The sequence below is a fragment of the Diabrotica virgifera genome, chromosome 4, assembly GCF_917563875.1.
Source record: "Diabrotica virgifera virgifera chromosome 4, PGI_DIABVI_V3a".
NCBI classification, from domain to species: Eukaryota; Metazoa; Arthropoda; class Insecta; order Coleoptera; family Chrysomelidae; genus Diabrotica; species Diabrotica virgifera.
The window spans coordinates 230,010,025-230,024,526 of NC_065446.1; the positions used below are offsets into that span (position 1 = coordinate 230,010,025).

At 31.7% G+C, this 14,502-nt stretch overlaps 1 protein-coding gene across 6 annotated transcripts in view; it reads right to left on the reverse strand.

Annotated features, from left to right (window-relative positions):
• LOC126883320 (gastrula zinc finger protein xLCGF3.1-like) overlaps positions 1–14,502 on the reverse strand; it is an 84,261-nt gene that overhangs the window by 29,819 nt on the left and 39,940 nt on the right. For 2 of the 6 annotated variants that reach the window (XM_050648700.1, XM_050648697.1), the window contains one exon: positions 5,522–6,522. The exons of 1 other annotated variant lie outside the window; for it this stretch is intronic. In XM_050648700.1, the coding sequence (XP_050504657.1) occupies positions 5,732–6,522 (791 nt within the window). In that variant the 3' untranslated portion in view covers positions 5,522–5,731. Of the gene's footprint in view, positions 1–5,521; positions 6,523–7,855; positions 9,870–14,502 lie in introns of those variants that run through there. 3 more of the 6 variants (XM_050648698.1, XM_050648696.1, XR_007697608.1) reach the window with 2 other exon arrangements.

The window sequence follows — 14,502 nt, forward strand, 5'->3', positions numbered from 1 at the left end:
GGCTCTTCCAAGTTGTGCGTTACCTTTTTTGCTTTCCGGTGGCAAAATTATAATATCTACTTGTTCCAACTCCGTTGCTTCACCGGAAACAAAGTTAGAAAACTATAGGCTCTTCCAAGTTGTGCATTACCTTTTTCGCTTTCCGGTGACCCAATTATAATATATCTGCTTGTTCCAACTCCGTTGCTTCACCAGAAACGAAGTTAGAAAACTATAGGTTCTTCCAAGTTGTGCGTTACCTTTTTCGATTTCCGGTGACACAATTACAATATTTCTGCTTGTTCCAACTCCGTTGCTTCACCAGAAATGAAGTTAGAAAACTAAAGGCTCTTCCAAGTTGTGCGTTACCTTTTTCGCTTTCCGGTGGCACAATTAAAATATATCTGCATGTCTCAACTCCGTTGCTTCACCAGAAACGAAGTTAGAAAACTATAGGCTCTTCAAAGTTGTTCGTTACCATTTTCGCTTTCCGGTGACACAATTATAATATATCTGCTTGTTCCAACTGCGTTGCTTCACCAGAAACGAAGTTCGAAATCTATAGGTTCTTTCAAGTTGTGCGTTACCTTTTTCACTTTCCGGTGACAATTATAATATTCTGCTTGTTCCAACTGCGTTGCTTCACCAGAAACAAAGTTAAATTTTTAATTTATGAATGTTTTTTTTATATTGATAACGATTTCCGAAGTGAAAGTCGAAACGTCAAGTAAACTTAATTTCAAATTCGAATTGTGGCTTATGCCCAAATAAAATAGTAAATCTTATTTTGTATTTCTCACGCCGCGCCGGTAAAAAGACAACAATGAAATGACCTTTTTTTACATTGGTCCGCATGTATATTTTTTATTTCAGCTTCGAGATGGATGACGTCACTAGTATGTAAATGCCAAAAAATTATAATTTAAAAATAAAAATCGACCTGTTTCCGGATTTTTTCTTAAAATCGTCGGTTTACGAAATAATGAATTTATTCCATTTATATATTCCAAAAATACCCCCGCACCGATCAGCCCCGCTACTTATGTTTTCGATAAAGGATATAAAATTATGGCCTCATACAAATTTTTAGCTTCCCAGAGGTCCTAAAACGTCTTAAATAGAGAAAAGAAGAATTTTTAGGATTTTTTTGTGAGCGCAATTTTACTTTAAAAAATCTGAAAAAATTTAAGAGGTTGTAGCTTTTGAATACAAAACAACCTGATTTTTTTCAGATTTTTGTAATTAAAAATGAGCCCAGGAAAATTTTTTGAAATTTTCAAGAAATTTTTAGGTTATGATAATATGATTTGGCCAACTTTTAAATAGTATTTTTTTATGTACTTTTTGCCGTTCTTTTGAATGGCAAAGGCAGAATTTTTAATATCTGAGCGGAAAGAACGAAAAAATCGAAAAAACAGTTTTTGGCTGTCTCGAGATGCATCTCGGGACAGCCAATTGTAGGATTTAGGATCCTGACTACAACAACTGAAAAAAAAAAAAACACTAAAAGTGTGAATTTTGTCATAAAAGTTGGTATGTGGGGTTATAATATTTGGAACAACTTTTCCAAATAACTTTTTTCGATATCTCTAACGCGAAGAGAATCGAATTGCATATCGAAAATTCACCCTGTTTGTGGATTCGCAGTAGGCTCCGTTTAAAATTTAAAGTTCAGTTGACTATTTGAAAAATTGTGAAACATCACCCTGTATGACTGTGCAAAATTACAAATCTGTATATATTTTGATAGCCGAAACATAGAGGTGTCTTCATCTTAAATGCGACACACTGTATCTTATCAATTTGATAATTTATTGCAACTAATATAGTCGTATTTTTTAAAGATTCAAAATATACAATCAATATACTGACTAATTCACTAATTTTATCATAAAAAGTTCAAATTGAAGTATTGAACCAATTAATATGTAATAATATAATATAATATAATATACATAGTGAGTTTTATGTATGGAAACCCTCAATTATCTCGGAAACGGCTTGCACGATTTTTATAGATTGTGGTGGGTAGGGGTTTTATAATGTGGCCGATATTATATAGTAATACTTACATTGTTGTCAGATCTTCCGTTTTTCTGAAAATCTAATTAACTTTCTTATTTCAAATAGAACACCCTGTATATTTTTTGCGTTTTGAAGTCGTTAAAAAATAATGATTATTTTCCATGTTATATTCCCTATACCTAAACGCCATAATTTCAGAGTTATTGCTACATTTATTTAAAAAAAACTTTTTAAATAAATTATAAAAATCACTTTTTTCGGCCCGGGTAGACATTATTTTGCGTTCTTCGGACCATTGGAAACAAAAAATTTCTCGTAATTTTTCTCTAAAGTTAATCGTTTTCGAGTTTAAATAATAATTTATTTAAGTAAATAATTTAAAACTGAAAATAAATCGAATAATGACGATTTTCAAGGTTAAAAAACACAAATCATAAAAAATATTATTTTTGAAACTCGAAGTACAGAAATTCAAGCTAAGGCCTTATTTTAGGAGTTAACAGTAAGTAATTTGAGCTGGTTTCATTCCAAAATATTGTTTTTTAGTTGCTAATGCATCCCGTTTCTCCCGTCCTCTCATATGCTCTGCATTAACATTTATTATTCGCGGTGTGCAAGTACTTGGAAAGGGAAACGAGAAACGACCGTGCGCGAGTCGCGGAGAAATATTGCAACTATCTTAAATAATTCATATTGTCAATTGAAATTGTCAAATTGACGTATATTTCATACCTTCTGCCATTGAAGCAGAAAAATTATATATTGCTCCACAATATTGATATGATATGCAATTATTATATAAAGGTAATTTAATTAATTGTGTTTTGAGTGCAGTACTGCATTTTAATAACTAATTTTATTTACTACATACAATTGTTCAAGTTTTCATAACATAACCTGAATCTTATTTTTTCTTCTTACTATTTTTTTGGACTATGGCCTTGACAATTATCCAGTAACCAGGACTAATATAATTGGCCAATATAATTAAAAGTGCGAATAATAGTACAGAGCGAAGAAATAGGGGTCGCTTTGCCGAACTTGCACGGTCCCAATAAAGCAATGTTTTAAAATAAAACGTGGCAACATTTTATAGCGAGCCCCTGAAACAAGGGTTTAGGTTGAATTTGGGTAGGTACTCCGCAGTTTCAAAAATAATCTTTTATTTTTTATTTATGTATTTGAACCTTGAAAATCGTCATTATTCGATTTTTTTCAGTTTTAAATTGTTTATAACGGGAAAGCGATTAACTTTAGAGAAAAATTACAAAACACCTTTTTTGTTCTCAATGATCCAAAGAACGTAAAATAATGTCTACACGGGCGGAAAAAATTGATTTTTATAATTTAATTTTTTTTTTTTGAATAAATGTAGCAATAACTCCGAAACTATGGCATTTAGGTATAGGGAATATAACATGAAAAATAATCAGAATATTTGAAGGACTTCGAAACACAAAAAATATACAGGGTGTTCTATTTGAAATAAGAAAGTTCATTAGATTTTCAGAAAAACGGAAAATCTGACAACAATGTAATTATCACTGTAATATCTGCTGCATTAGAAAATCCCTACCCAACAAAACCTATAAAAATCGTGCAAGCCGTTTCCGAGATACTTGATACTATTTCTATACATTAAACTCACTCTATTATATTAATTACATGTTATAATAATATTATATTAATAAGCATTAATTGGTTCAATACTTCAATGCAATAATTTGAACTTTTTTTTGATAAAATTAGTGAATTAGTCAGTTTTTGATTGTATATTTTGAATCTATAAAAGATACGACTATGCTAGCGGCAATAAATTATCAAATTGATAAGATACAGTGTGTCGCATTTAAGATGAAGACACCTATATGTTTCGGCTATCAAAATATATACAGATTTGTAATTTTGCAGTCATACAGGGTGATGTTTCACAATTTTTAAAATAGTCAACTGAACTTTAAATTTTAAACGCGGCCTACTGCGAATCCACAAACAGGGTGAATTTTCGATATGCGATTCGATTTGCTTCGCGTTAGAGACATCGGAAAAAGTTATTTGGAAAAGTTGTTCCAAATATTATTATAACCCCACATACCAAAGTTTATGACAAAATTCACACTTTTAGTTTTTTTTTCAGTTGTAGTCAGGATCCCAAATCCTAAAATTGGCTGTTCCGAGATGCATCTCGAGACAGCAAAAAACGGTTTTTTCGATTTTTTCGTTCTTTCCGCTCAGATATTAAAAATTCTGCCTCTGCCATTGAAAAGAACGGCAAAAAGTACACAAAAAAATACTATATAAAAGTTGGCCAAATTATATTATCATAACCTAAAATTTTTTTGAAAATTTCAAAAAAATTTTCTGTGCTCATTTTTTATTACAAAAATCTAAAAAAAATCAGGCTGTTTTGTGTTAAAAATATACATCCTCCTGAATTTTTTCAGATTTTTTAAAGTAAAATTGCGCTCACAAAAAAAAACCTAAAAATTCTTCTTTTCTCGATTTAAGACGTTTTAGGACCTCTGAGAAGCTAAATATTTGCATAAGGGCATAATTTTATATCCTTTATCGAAAACATAAGTAGCGGGGCTGATCGGTGTGGGGGCATTTTTGACCATCTTATCCCGCTATATCCTTTAAAAAGTCATCGTCGTCCTTTGAATAGGGAATCTTTCGATCCCATAACAGGTTTCTTTGAATCATAATACTTGTTTCATACACTTCAGCTATCAGGTTACCGAGATTCATTTTTCGGAAAAATACCAAAATTGTCCATGTAATGAGACCGATCCCGTCAGGAAAAATTTCTGATTCGGTTTCTTTGTGGATTCCTATACAAGTACAGTTTCATAAAATATTTTATCTACGATAAACAAATAAAAAAACTAACTCTTCGACACTGCAATTCATTTCTATTCTATAATTTTTAGAACTTTGACATTTAAAATTTTTTATTTCCTTCAAACCACAAAACTGTCAAAATTTTTGTTGTAATTTATTGCTCATTATGTCATCACCATGACAACGCGAAAGTTAAGGATATTTGACTATATGAAAAGTGTCAAAAACAGTGCTAAAAAGTAAATCCCATTTAAAATACATTGTTACTTCACGCACGCTTTAAACCCTTCACGTACTGCTATCTATAATGATAGTTTTCACAAACTAAAACCTTATACATAATAATATATGACATAGAGTAGATAAAATTGTTTAAACAATTTCTGCCCAAAAATTCCGCCCGGTGCTCTTCAGATTTGTTTAAAGGGGACATTTTTGAATAGGAATTGACAAAGAAACCGAATCAAAAGTTTTTTCAGACGGGAGCGGTCTCACCACATGCACCAAAGAGTGCGAGCAGAGAAATCAAACTTGTTTGGTTTCGCCGCTTTGCTCTTTGCTAGCACTCTGTGTACCTCCGTTTCCTAGTAGTAGTTTGATTTCTCCGCTTTGCTCTTTGCTCGTCCACTCTGAACGTACGCTAAAGAAGACGATAGACGAGTATTATAACATTCCGTTAAAAATTAAAAATATATTTTTAAACTTTTTATCTGTTTCAAAAATTATGCGATACTTTTTGTGAGTCGTCAAATGCCTTTTCAAATGACCGGCTTGATTAAATTGCTTAAAACAAATTTCACACTTGTAATGGTTTACTCCAGTGTGAGTCATCAAATGTAGTTTCAAAGAACATGGTGCAGTAAATTGCTTAAAACAAATATCACACTCAAGGCTTTTTTCCAGTGTGAGTCATCAAATGTCTTTTCAAATTTCCATCCTGAATAAATTGCTTAGAACAAATTCCACACTTGTTAGGCTTTACTCCAGTGTGAGTCATCAAATGTGTTTTCAAATGACCGGCTTGAGAACATCGCTTAAAACAAATATCACACTCATAAGGTTTTACTCCAGAGTGGATCATCAAATGTATTTTCAAATGACCGGCTCGAGAAAACTGCTTAAAACAAATTTCACACTCATAAGGTTTTACTCCAGAGTGGATCATAAAATGTGTTTTCAAATGACCGGCTCGAGAAAACTGCTTAAAACAAATTTCACATTGGTGAGGTTTTTCTTCAGTATGTATTCTCAAATGCATTTTTAGATTACATCGCTGAGAAAATTGTTTTAAACAAAATTCACACTTGTAATTATTTTCTCCTGTGTGTGTTCTCAGATGTATTTTCAAAGAATATGCTAGACTAAATTGTTTAAAACAAATTTCACATTTGTGAGGTTTTTCACCAGTGTGCACTCTCAAATGTCTTGTCAAATCCCTTGCAGTAATCCAGCGTTTTAAACAAAATTCACATTCGTACGGCTTTTTTCCAGTGTGAGTCATAAAATGTCTTTTCAAATGTCCATCTCTAGTAAATTGCTTAAAACAAATATCACACTCGTAAGGCTTTTTTCCAGTGTGAGTCATCAAATGTGGTTTTCCAAGTTCAACTTTCATATTTTTATTTAATGTTTTCTCTTCAACGTATCCATCCAAATCTTCTTTTTGAAATGAACAACCTAAAAGATAAACCAACTGTACACATTTTACTGTTACGAAAAATGTATGCAGAAACTAGGTATAGGTTAAGAATAAAAAGTAACAAAAGTTTAGAAGAAATAAGTGTAATAAAAGAACTAAATCACGGTTGTTTAGAACAAGAATAAAAAGTAACAACCGTTTAGAAGAAATAAATGTAATATATGAACTAAATCACGGTTCTGTTTTATACTAAAATATAAAATATAAAGAAATATTTTGTTATTTATCTAAATCGTATACATATTAATGGAAAATATAAAACATTTTGGAATTATAATTATATCAACTTTTAAAACGTGTAGAGTGGTTCTCAGACTTAAACTTCATGGGATCTACCACATAAATTGCAAGCATCCAGCGATCGACTGCTAATAGAAAATCAATTTAGAAAATAAAAATTTTGATTGCACATTTCTATTTTATAAAAAATTGTAAAGTTGCGCGTGTGGTAAGTTAGCGCAGTTCCCATCTTTTCCATTTTTTGTATTTTTTTCGCGAATCGCGATCGACTTTAAAAACTTTGGCGATCGACCATTTGAGCACCGCTGGAGAGTAAAGTTGTGTTCACTACGAGGCGCCAAGCCTTACACCGATCAATGTATCGTACCCACGTATCCAATACCAGGTATACTGTCGGCAAAGGTACAACAAACACTGAGTAAATACGAAGGGGGACGACAATAGATACAAGGCAAGGATACAATCCATTGCTCTCCGTAGTGAACAAACCCTAAGAGAAACCAACCCTTACCCTTATTAATAAGTGTTCTTCTTCTTCTTGTGCCACTCCTATCGGAGATTGGAAATCATCAAGGCTACCCTGACCTTTTTACAGCTGACCTAAAAAGTTCATTAGTGGTGCAGCCAAACCACTCTCTCAAATTCCGCAAACATGACATTCTTCTACGGCCTGGATTCCGTTTTCCTTCTATTTTTCCTTGCATTATATTTTGAAGTAATGCGTATTTATGACCTCTCATCAGGTGGCCAAAATACTCGAGTTTTCTTCGTTTTATCGTCAACAAAATTTCTGGGTTTCTTCCTATCCTACGTATTACTTCAAGGTTTGTGATTCTTTCAACCCAACTTACCTTCAGCATTCGACGGTAGCACCACATCTCGAAACTTTCAATATTTTTTATGTTGTTCTGTTTGAGAATCCAGGCCTCTACACCGTACAATAGCGTGTTAAATACGTAGCCTCTTTGCATTCTTAATCGTAGAGGGATGCTTATATCTCTGTTGCAGAAGAATTTTCTCATCTTTATGAAGGTGGCCCTGGCAATTACGATTAATAAGTGTAAAAGTGGCTTAACAGATTTAATTCATATATTTACCAACATAGGAACACGAAAGTAGGTTGAGGTTGGAAAGGTGTTCCTTAGTTAAAATGTGAGTAAATTATTAGTATGAACTTGGTTTTGCATCAACAATTATACAAACATATTTAACAAATAATATAAAATACGGAACAACATTTAGTTATAAGGATAGATGTAGAGATTGGGACCAATAGTCTAGGCGCCACAGGTGTCACCGTATCCTTTTCAATTCTGATGGCCAAACTCAACGGTTTCTTATGGATTTTTTACTGCTGAGTACGAATTTTGAGGGTGGATTTCGATCCGAGTGGTCAAAACATAGATAAAAAACATGTTTCAAATGAAATTTGTTCCTTAATAAAAAACGAAGAAAAAAACGTTTACTAAACTTAAATCCAACAATTGGACGGCGTTATGCATAACTCGACCAAGCGCCAAAATATAGTTTTGAGATAAATGGCTTCAAAGTTTTTCGTTTCTTGGTTGCTTAATGGTCGCTTAATGGTAAGTGGATTAATGTCGCTTGGTTTAATTTTGTTTTTCTTAGTAACCGTTAACGTGACAATAACAGGGATTTTTTCCAAAATAATTTTAGCTATGTGTCACCAGAATCCGCTGTTATCTCGATATTAAAGAAATGGCGCTTGGTCGAGTTATGCATAACGCCGTCCAATTAGAACTCAAGATATTGTAACATTAGTGCACAATGCAAATTACAAAATAAGTATTTTTCGAAGCTTTATCGATCGTAACTCGGCGTCTACGCATGCAAATGAGCCTTAGAAGCTCTCATTTTAAAGCTTAATTAATAGGCTTCCAAACAAAGTCTGTTAACCTTCCGATGACCAACCTTTTTTTGGTTACACAGATGACCAAAGGGTTTTTAAACTTTTTATCTGTTTCAAAAATTATGCGATACTTTTTGTGAGTACTGTAGTTTAAAACAAATTTTACACTAACTTGTAAGGCTTTTCTTCAGTGTGAATCGTCAAATGTCTTTTCAGATGACCGGCTTGATTAAATTGCTTAAAACAAATTTCACACTTGTAATGGTTTACTCCAGTGTGAGTCATCAAATGTAGTTTCAAAGAACATAGTGCAGTAAATTGCTTAAAACAAATATCACACTCAAGGCTTTTTTCCAGTGTGAGTCATCAAATGTCTCTTCAAATTTCCATCCTGCCTAAATTGCTTAGAACAAATTCCACACTTGTTAGGCTTAACTCCAGTGTGAGTCATCAAATGTGTTTTCAAACTACTGGGTTGAGTAAACTGTTTAAAACAAATATCACACTCATACGGTTTTACTCCAGAGTGGATCATTAAATGTGCTTTCAAATTACCGGCTTGAGAAAACTGCTTAAAACAAATTTCACATTTGTGAGGTTTTTCTTCAGTATGTATTGTCAAATGCAGTTTTAGATTACATCGCTGAGAAAATTGTTTTAAACAAAATTCACACTTGTAATTATTTTCTCCTGTGTGTGTTCTCAAATGTATTTTCAAAGAATATGCTAGACTAAATTGCCTAAAACAAATCTCACATTTGTGAGGTTTTTCACCCGTGTGCACTCTCAAATGTCTTGTCAAATCACTTTCAGTAATACAGCGTTTTAAACAAATTTCACACTCGTAAGGCTTTTTTCCAGTGTGAGTCATAAAATGTCTTTTCAAATTTCCATCCTGACTAAATTGCTTAGAACAAATTTCACACGTATAAGGCTTTACTCCAGTATGTGCCATCAAATGTGTTTTCAAATGACCGGCTTGAGTAAATTGCTTAGAACAAATTTCACACGTATAAGGCTTTACTCCAGTGTGAGTCATCAAATGTAGCTTCAAAGAATATGCTGCAGTAAATAGCTTAAAACAGATTTTACACTTATAAGGCTTTTTTCCAGTGTGAGTCATCAAATGTGATTTTCCAGTTTCAACTTTCGTATTTTTATTTAATGTTTTCTTTTCAACGTATCCATCCAAATTTTCTTTTTGAAATGAACAACCTAAAATATAAACCAACTGTACACATTTTACTGTTACAAAAAATGTATGCGGAAAAAAGAATGTGTGTTTACTTTGTACGCACGTAATAAGTTATACTTCTGTTATAATATAATCTACTTCATATTATGATTTCAACGAAATCAATATATCTACTTTAAAAAATTTTTGAATTGTATTTAAATATTAAACTAATTTCAGAAAGAACTAAAAGAATACCAAAAATAAAAAAAGAATATGACTCCGGATTTGAACGGGGGAGCTCTCGATCCGTAGGCGAATGCTCTACCGATGAGCTACCACCGTTCTGTATACAGACGATCATCTCTGACATAATTACAATCATGGTGACAGATAGATTAATTGAAAATAAACATTTTCAATAATACTTATTACGAGGAAGACAAATCCACAGACACAAAAATTATAATAAATATATTTACTAAAAACACTAATAAGGCACTCTTTTTACGCACACCTTATTTTTTGCGCTACGTAACTTAAAATATGTAGCGACTAATACCATACTGTTGCTGTGCGCATGCGCCCAGAAAATAAAAATTCACCCTCGTGCCTAAAGAAGTATAATTTTAACTAGGTATAGGTTAAGAATAAAAAGTAACAAAAGTTTAGAAGAAATACGCCAAGTTTTAAAGAAACGCCAAGTCCATGTTAAAAATAATATAAAATAGGGAACAATATTTACGTATATGGATAAATGTAGAGATTGTGGCTAGTAGTCTAGGCGCCGTATCCTTTTCAATTCTAATGGACAAACTCAACGGTTTCTTATGGATTTTTTACTGCTGAATACGAATTTCGAGGGTGGATTTTGATCCGAGTGGTCAAAACATTGTTATAAACAATTTAATTGTTTATAAATTGTTTATATGGCTGTGGCTCATATACTAAATAAGATAAAAAATTTTTCAAATAAAATTTGTTCCTTAATAAAAAACGAAGAAAAAAATGTTTACTAAACTTAAATCCAACAATAAGATATTTAGTGCGGCCGATATGTGAAATAATTGCACATTTAATGATACAAGCATATAATTTGGACCACATATACTACACATATAAAGGTTCAAATTTAGATATGAGGCCATCTCAGATTTTGCCTTTTACAAAAATGGCGGGCGTTCAAAATGGCGGCTATACTTATGTGTTTAATAGTACCATAACTTTTGAACGAAAAGTCCGACCTCAACCAAATTTGGTATATAGGTTTTTTTTATTTACAAGAGGGATGTGGTAAACCGGAAGTATCGGTTTACCAGAAGTTGTGTTTTTACTGGTTGTTTATGTAAAAATACTTTTTTTTTCAATTTTTTCCCTCTGTATATAAAATTTTTTCAAAAACGTAATACCGCAATTAAAAAGAGCGTAAAAATATTTTGTAGAAAATATTTTGAACTTTTTAGTTATGTTAATTACCATTTAATAAATGCATAACGTATCTTCACATGTACCTATGTGTGGCAAATTCGTGCAAACATTATAAGAATTATTGTGTATTTAATGGTAGAAGCATATAATTTGGACCACATGTACTACACACATCAATGTTCAAATTTAGATATAAGGCCATCTCAGATTTTACCTTTACAACAATGGCGGGCATGCAAAATGGCGACTATACATATGTGACTTATAGCACGATAACTTTTGAACGAAAAGTCCGATTTCAACCAAATATGTTATATAGATTCTTTTTTTGATGTGTAAGACCAAGGTCCTGAACCGGAAGGATCGATTTACCAGACCAGAAGTTGTGTTTTTCCTGATTTTAATGTAAAAACATGTTGTTTTTTTTTACCAAATCTTTCACCCTGTATATATTAATTTTTCAAAAAATTAATACCGTCGTTAAAAAGAGAGTGAAAATATTTTTTAGGAAATATTTTGAACTCTGTAGTTATGTTAATTATCAATTCATAAATGCATAACGTATCTTAACATGTACCTATGAACCTATGTGCGGTGCATTCGTGCAAATAATATAAGAATTATTGTACATTTAATGGTAAAAGCATATAATTTGGACCACACACACTACACATACAAAGATTCAAATTTAGATATGAGGCCATCTCAGATTTTGTCTTTTACAATATGTACATGTGAAGATACGTTATGAATTTATTAAATGGTAATTAACATAACTAAAAAGTTCAAAATCTTTCCTAAAAAATATTTTTACACTATTTTCATTGGCGGTATTACCTTTTTAAAAAATTAATATATACAGGATGAAATAATTGGAAAAAACAACAACATATTTTTACATAAAAAACAGTAAAACACAACTTCTGGTAAACCGTTTCTTCCGGTTCAAGACCTCGATCTTATTCGTCAAAAAAAGAAACTTGATACCAAATTTGGCTGAAATCGGACTTTTCGTTCAAAAGTTATCGTGCTATTAGTCACATATGCATAGCCGCCATTTCGAATGCTCGCCATTTTTGTAAAAGACAAAATCTGAGATGGCCTCATATCTAAATTTGAACTTTTGTATGTGTAGTATATGTGGTCCAAATTATATGACTCTACCATTAAATATACAATAATTCTTATAATATTTGCACGAATCTGCCACACATAGGTACATGTGAAGATACGTTATGCATTTATTAAATGGTAAATATAATTAACGTAACTAAAAAGTTCAAAATATTTCCTAAAACATATTCTTGCGCTCTTTTCAATAGTGGTATTACCATTTTGAAAAATTAATATATACAGGGTGAAAAAATTGAAAATAAATTATTTACATAATATAAAATAGTTTTACATAAAAAACCAGGAAAAACACAACTTCCGGTAAACCGATTCTTCCAGTTCACGACATCGATCTTGTAAATCACAAAACGAACCTACGTACCAAATTTGGTTGAAATTGGACTTTTCATTCAAAAGATATCGTGCTATTAGTCATATATGTATAGTCGCCCATTTTGAATGATCGCCATTTTTGTAAAAGGCAAAATCTGAGATGGCCTCATATCTAAATTTGAACCTTTATATGTGCAGTATATGTGGACCAAATAATACGCTTGTATCATTAAATGTGCAATTCTTAATAATATTTGCACGAATCTGCCGCACTAATTGATATAATTAGACAAACTCAAGATATTGTAACATTAGTGCACAATGCAAATTGCAAAATAAGTATTTTTCAAAGCTTTATCGATCGTAACTCGGCTTTTACGCATGTAAATTAGCCTTAGAAGGTGTCATTTTAAAGCTTAATTAATAGGCTTCCAAACAAAGTCTGTTAAATTAAAGACTAAGTTTTCAATCCAATGGCATATAAAACAACGTAATGTTATTCTACATCCCACGGGGGCATCCATAAATTACGTCGTAAAAAATTTGGACTTTTTAATACCCTCCCCCCCTTCCGTCGTAATTCGTCGGTTACAGACGTACCCCCCCCCCATGTCGACGTCGTCATTGCAGTTTACGACCCCCCTTTCAGTGATTTAAAAAAAATCAATGTTGTTTCTGTTTTTTTAATCAACCTTGAAACTTTATTTGCGAATGTATCATAACAAGAACAATTAAGGGGGTAGGCGCAAAATCTTGGTCCAATGCTATTTAAATGCATTCTTTTTTCGAATCCTGAGAAAACTAATAAATATATTTGAAAAATATAAACGCAGAATGAAAGATTACATTATTACCGAGGGCTGAAAGTCCCGTAGAATAAACAAAAGGTTTCTTTTGAATGAAATTTTTGAACTTAAAAATCAGACTAAATATTCTCTTTTTTTATCCCTGTAACTTATTAAAATAAAGATTATAGATGTTTTCAGAAACTTTTGGCCCTCGGTAATAATGTAATCGATCAATCTGCGTTTAAATTTTTCAAAAAATTTTATTAGTTTTCTGAGCATTTAAAAAAAATTAATGCATTTAAATAGCATTGGACCAAGATTTTGCGTATAAATCTTCTCTAAGTATAAATACAACTTACTAAATAAACATAACACAATATTTTATTTCCATTCATTCTTTCAGAACTATTGTTTCACACACAGTATGCAGCACATAAATGAACTAACAATTGAATATTGTTTGCTTCCATACATTGTTCTGTATGTTGTTCTGAAGCTATTTCCTTGTGGCATTTTTATGATTAATTATTTATATGGGAAATAAGCCACAATTAAAATGAAAAAAATAATTTTATTAACGTTTCGACGCCCAAATCGGGTGCCGTTGTCAAAATACAAAATATTACTAGAATAAACAAAAGTGTTGTTGCTAAGCAAAAAAATTCTTCTAATAATTTATTTAATCTGACTCATTTATATTGGCAATTCATACATATATTATACATTTTAAAGTAGAAGACTTTAAAATGATATTGCCAATATTTATGAGTTGCGTTCCTGGGACGACTTACTGAAAGATAGTTCATTCGATTACATGAAATCATTATTGTGTGATAATTTAATTTAATATAAATCAAATTGTGACGGATATTCTTGAGTTAGGGTTGATTTCATGTAATCGAATGAACTTTCTTTCAGTAAGTCGTCCCAGGAACGCAACTCATAAATATTGGCAATATCATTTTAAAGTCTTCTACTTTAAAATGTATAATATATGTATGAATTGCCAATA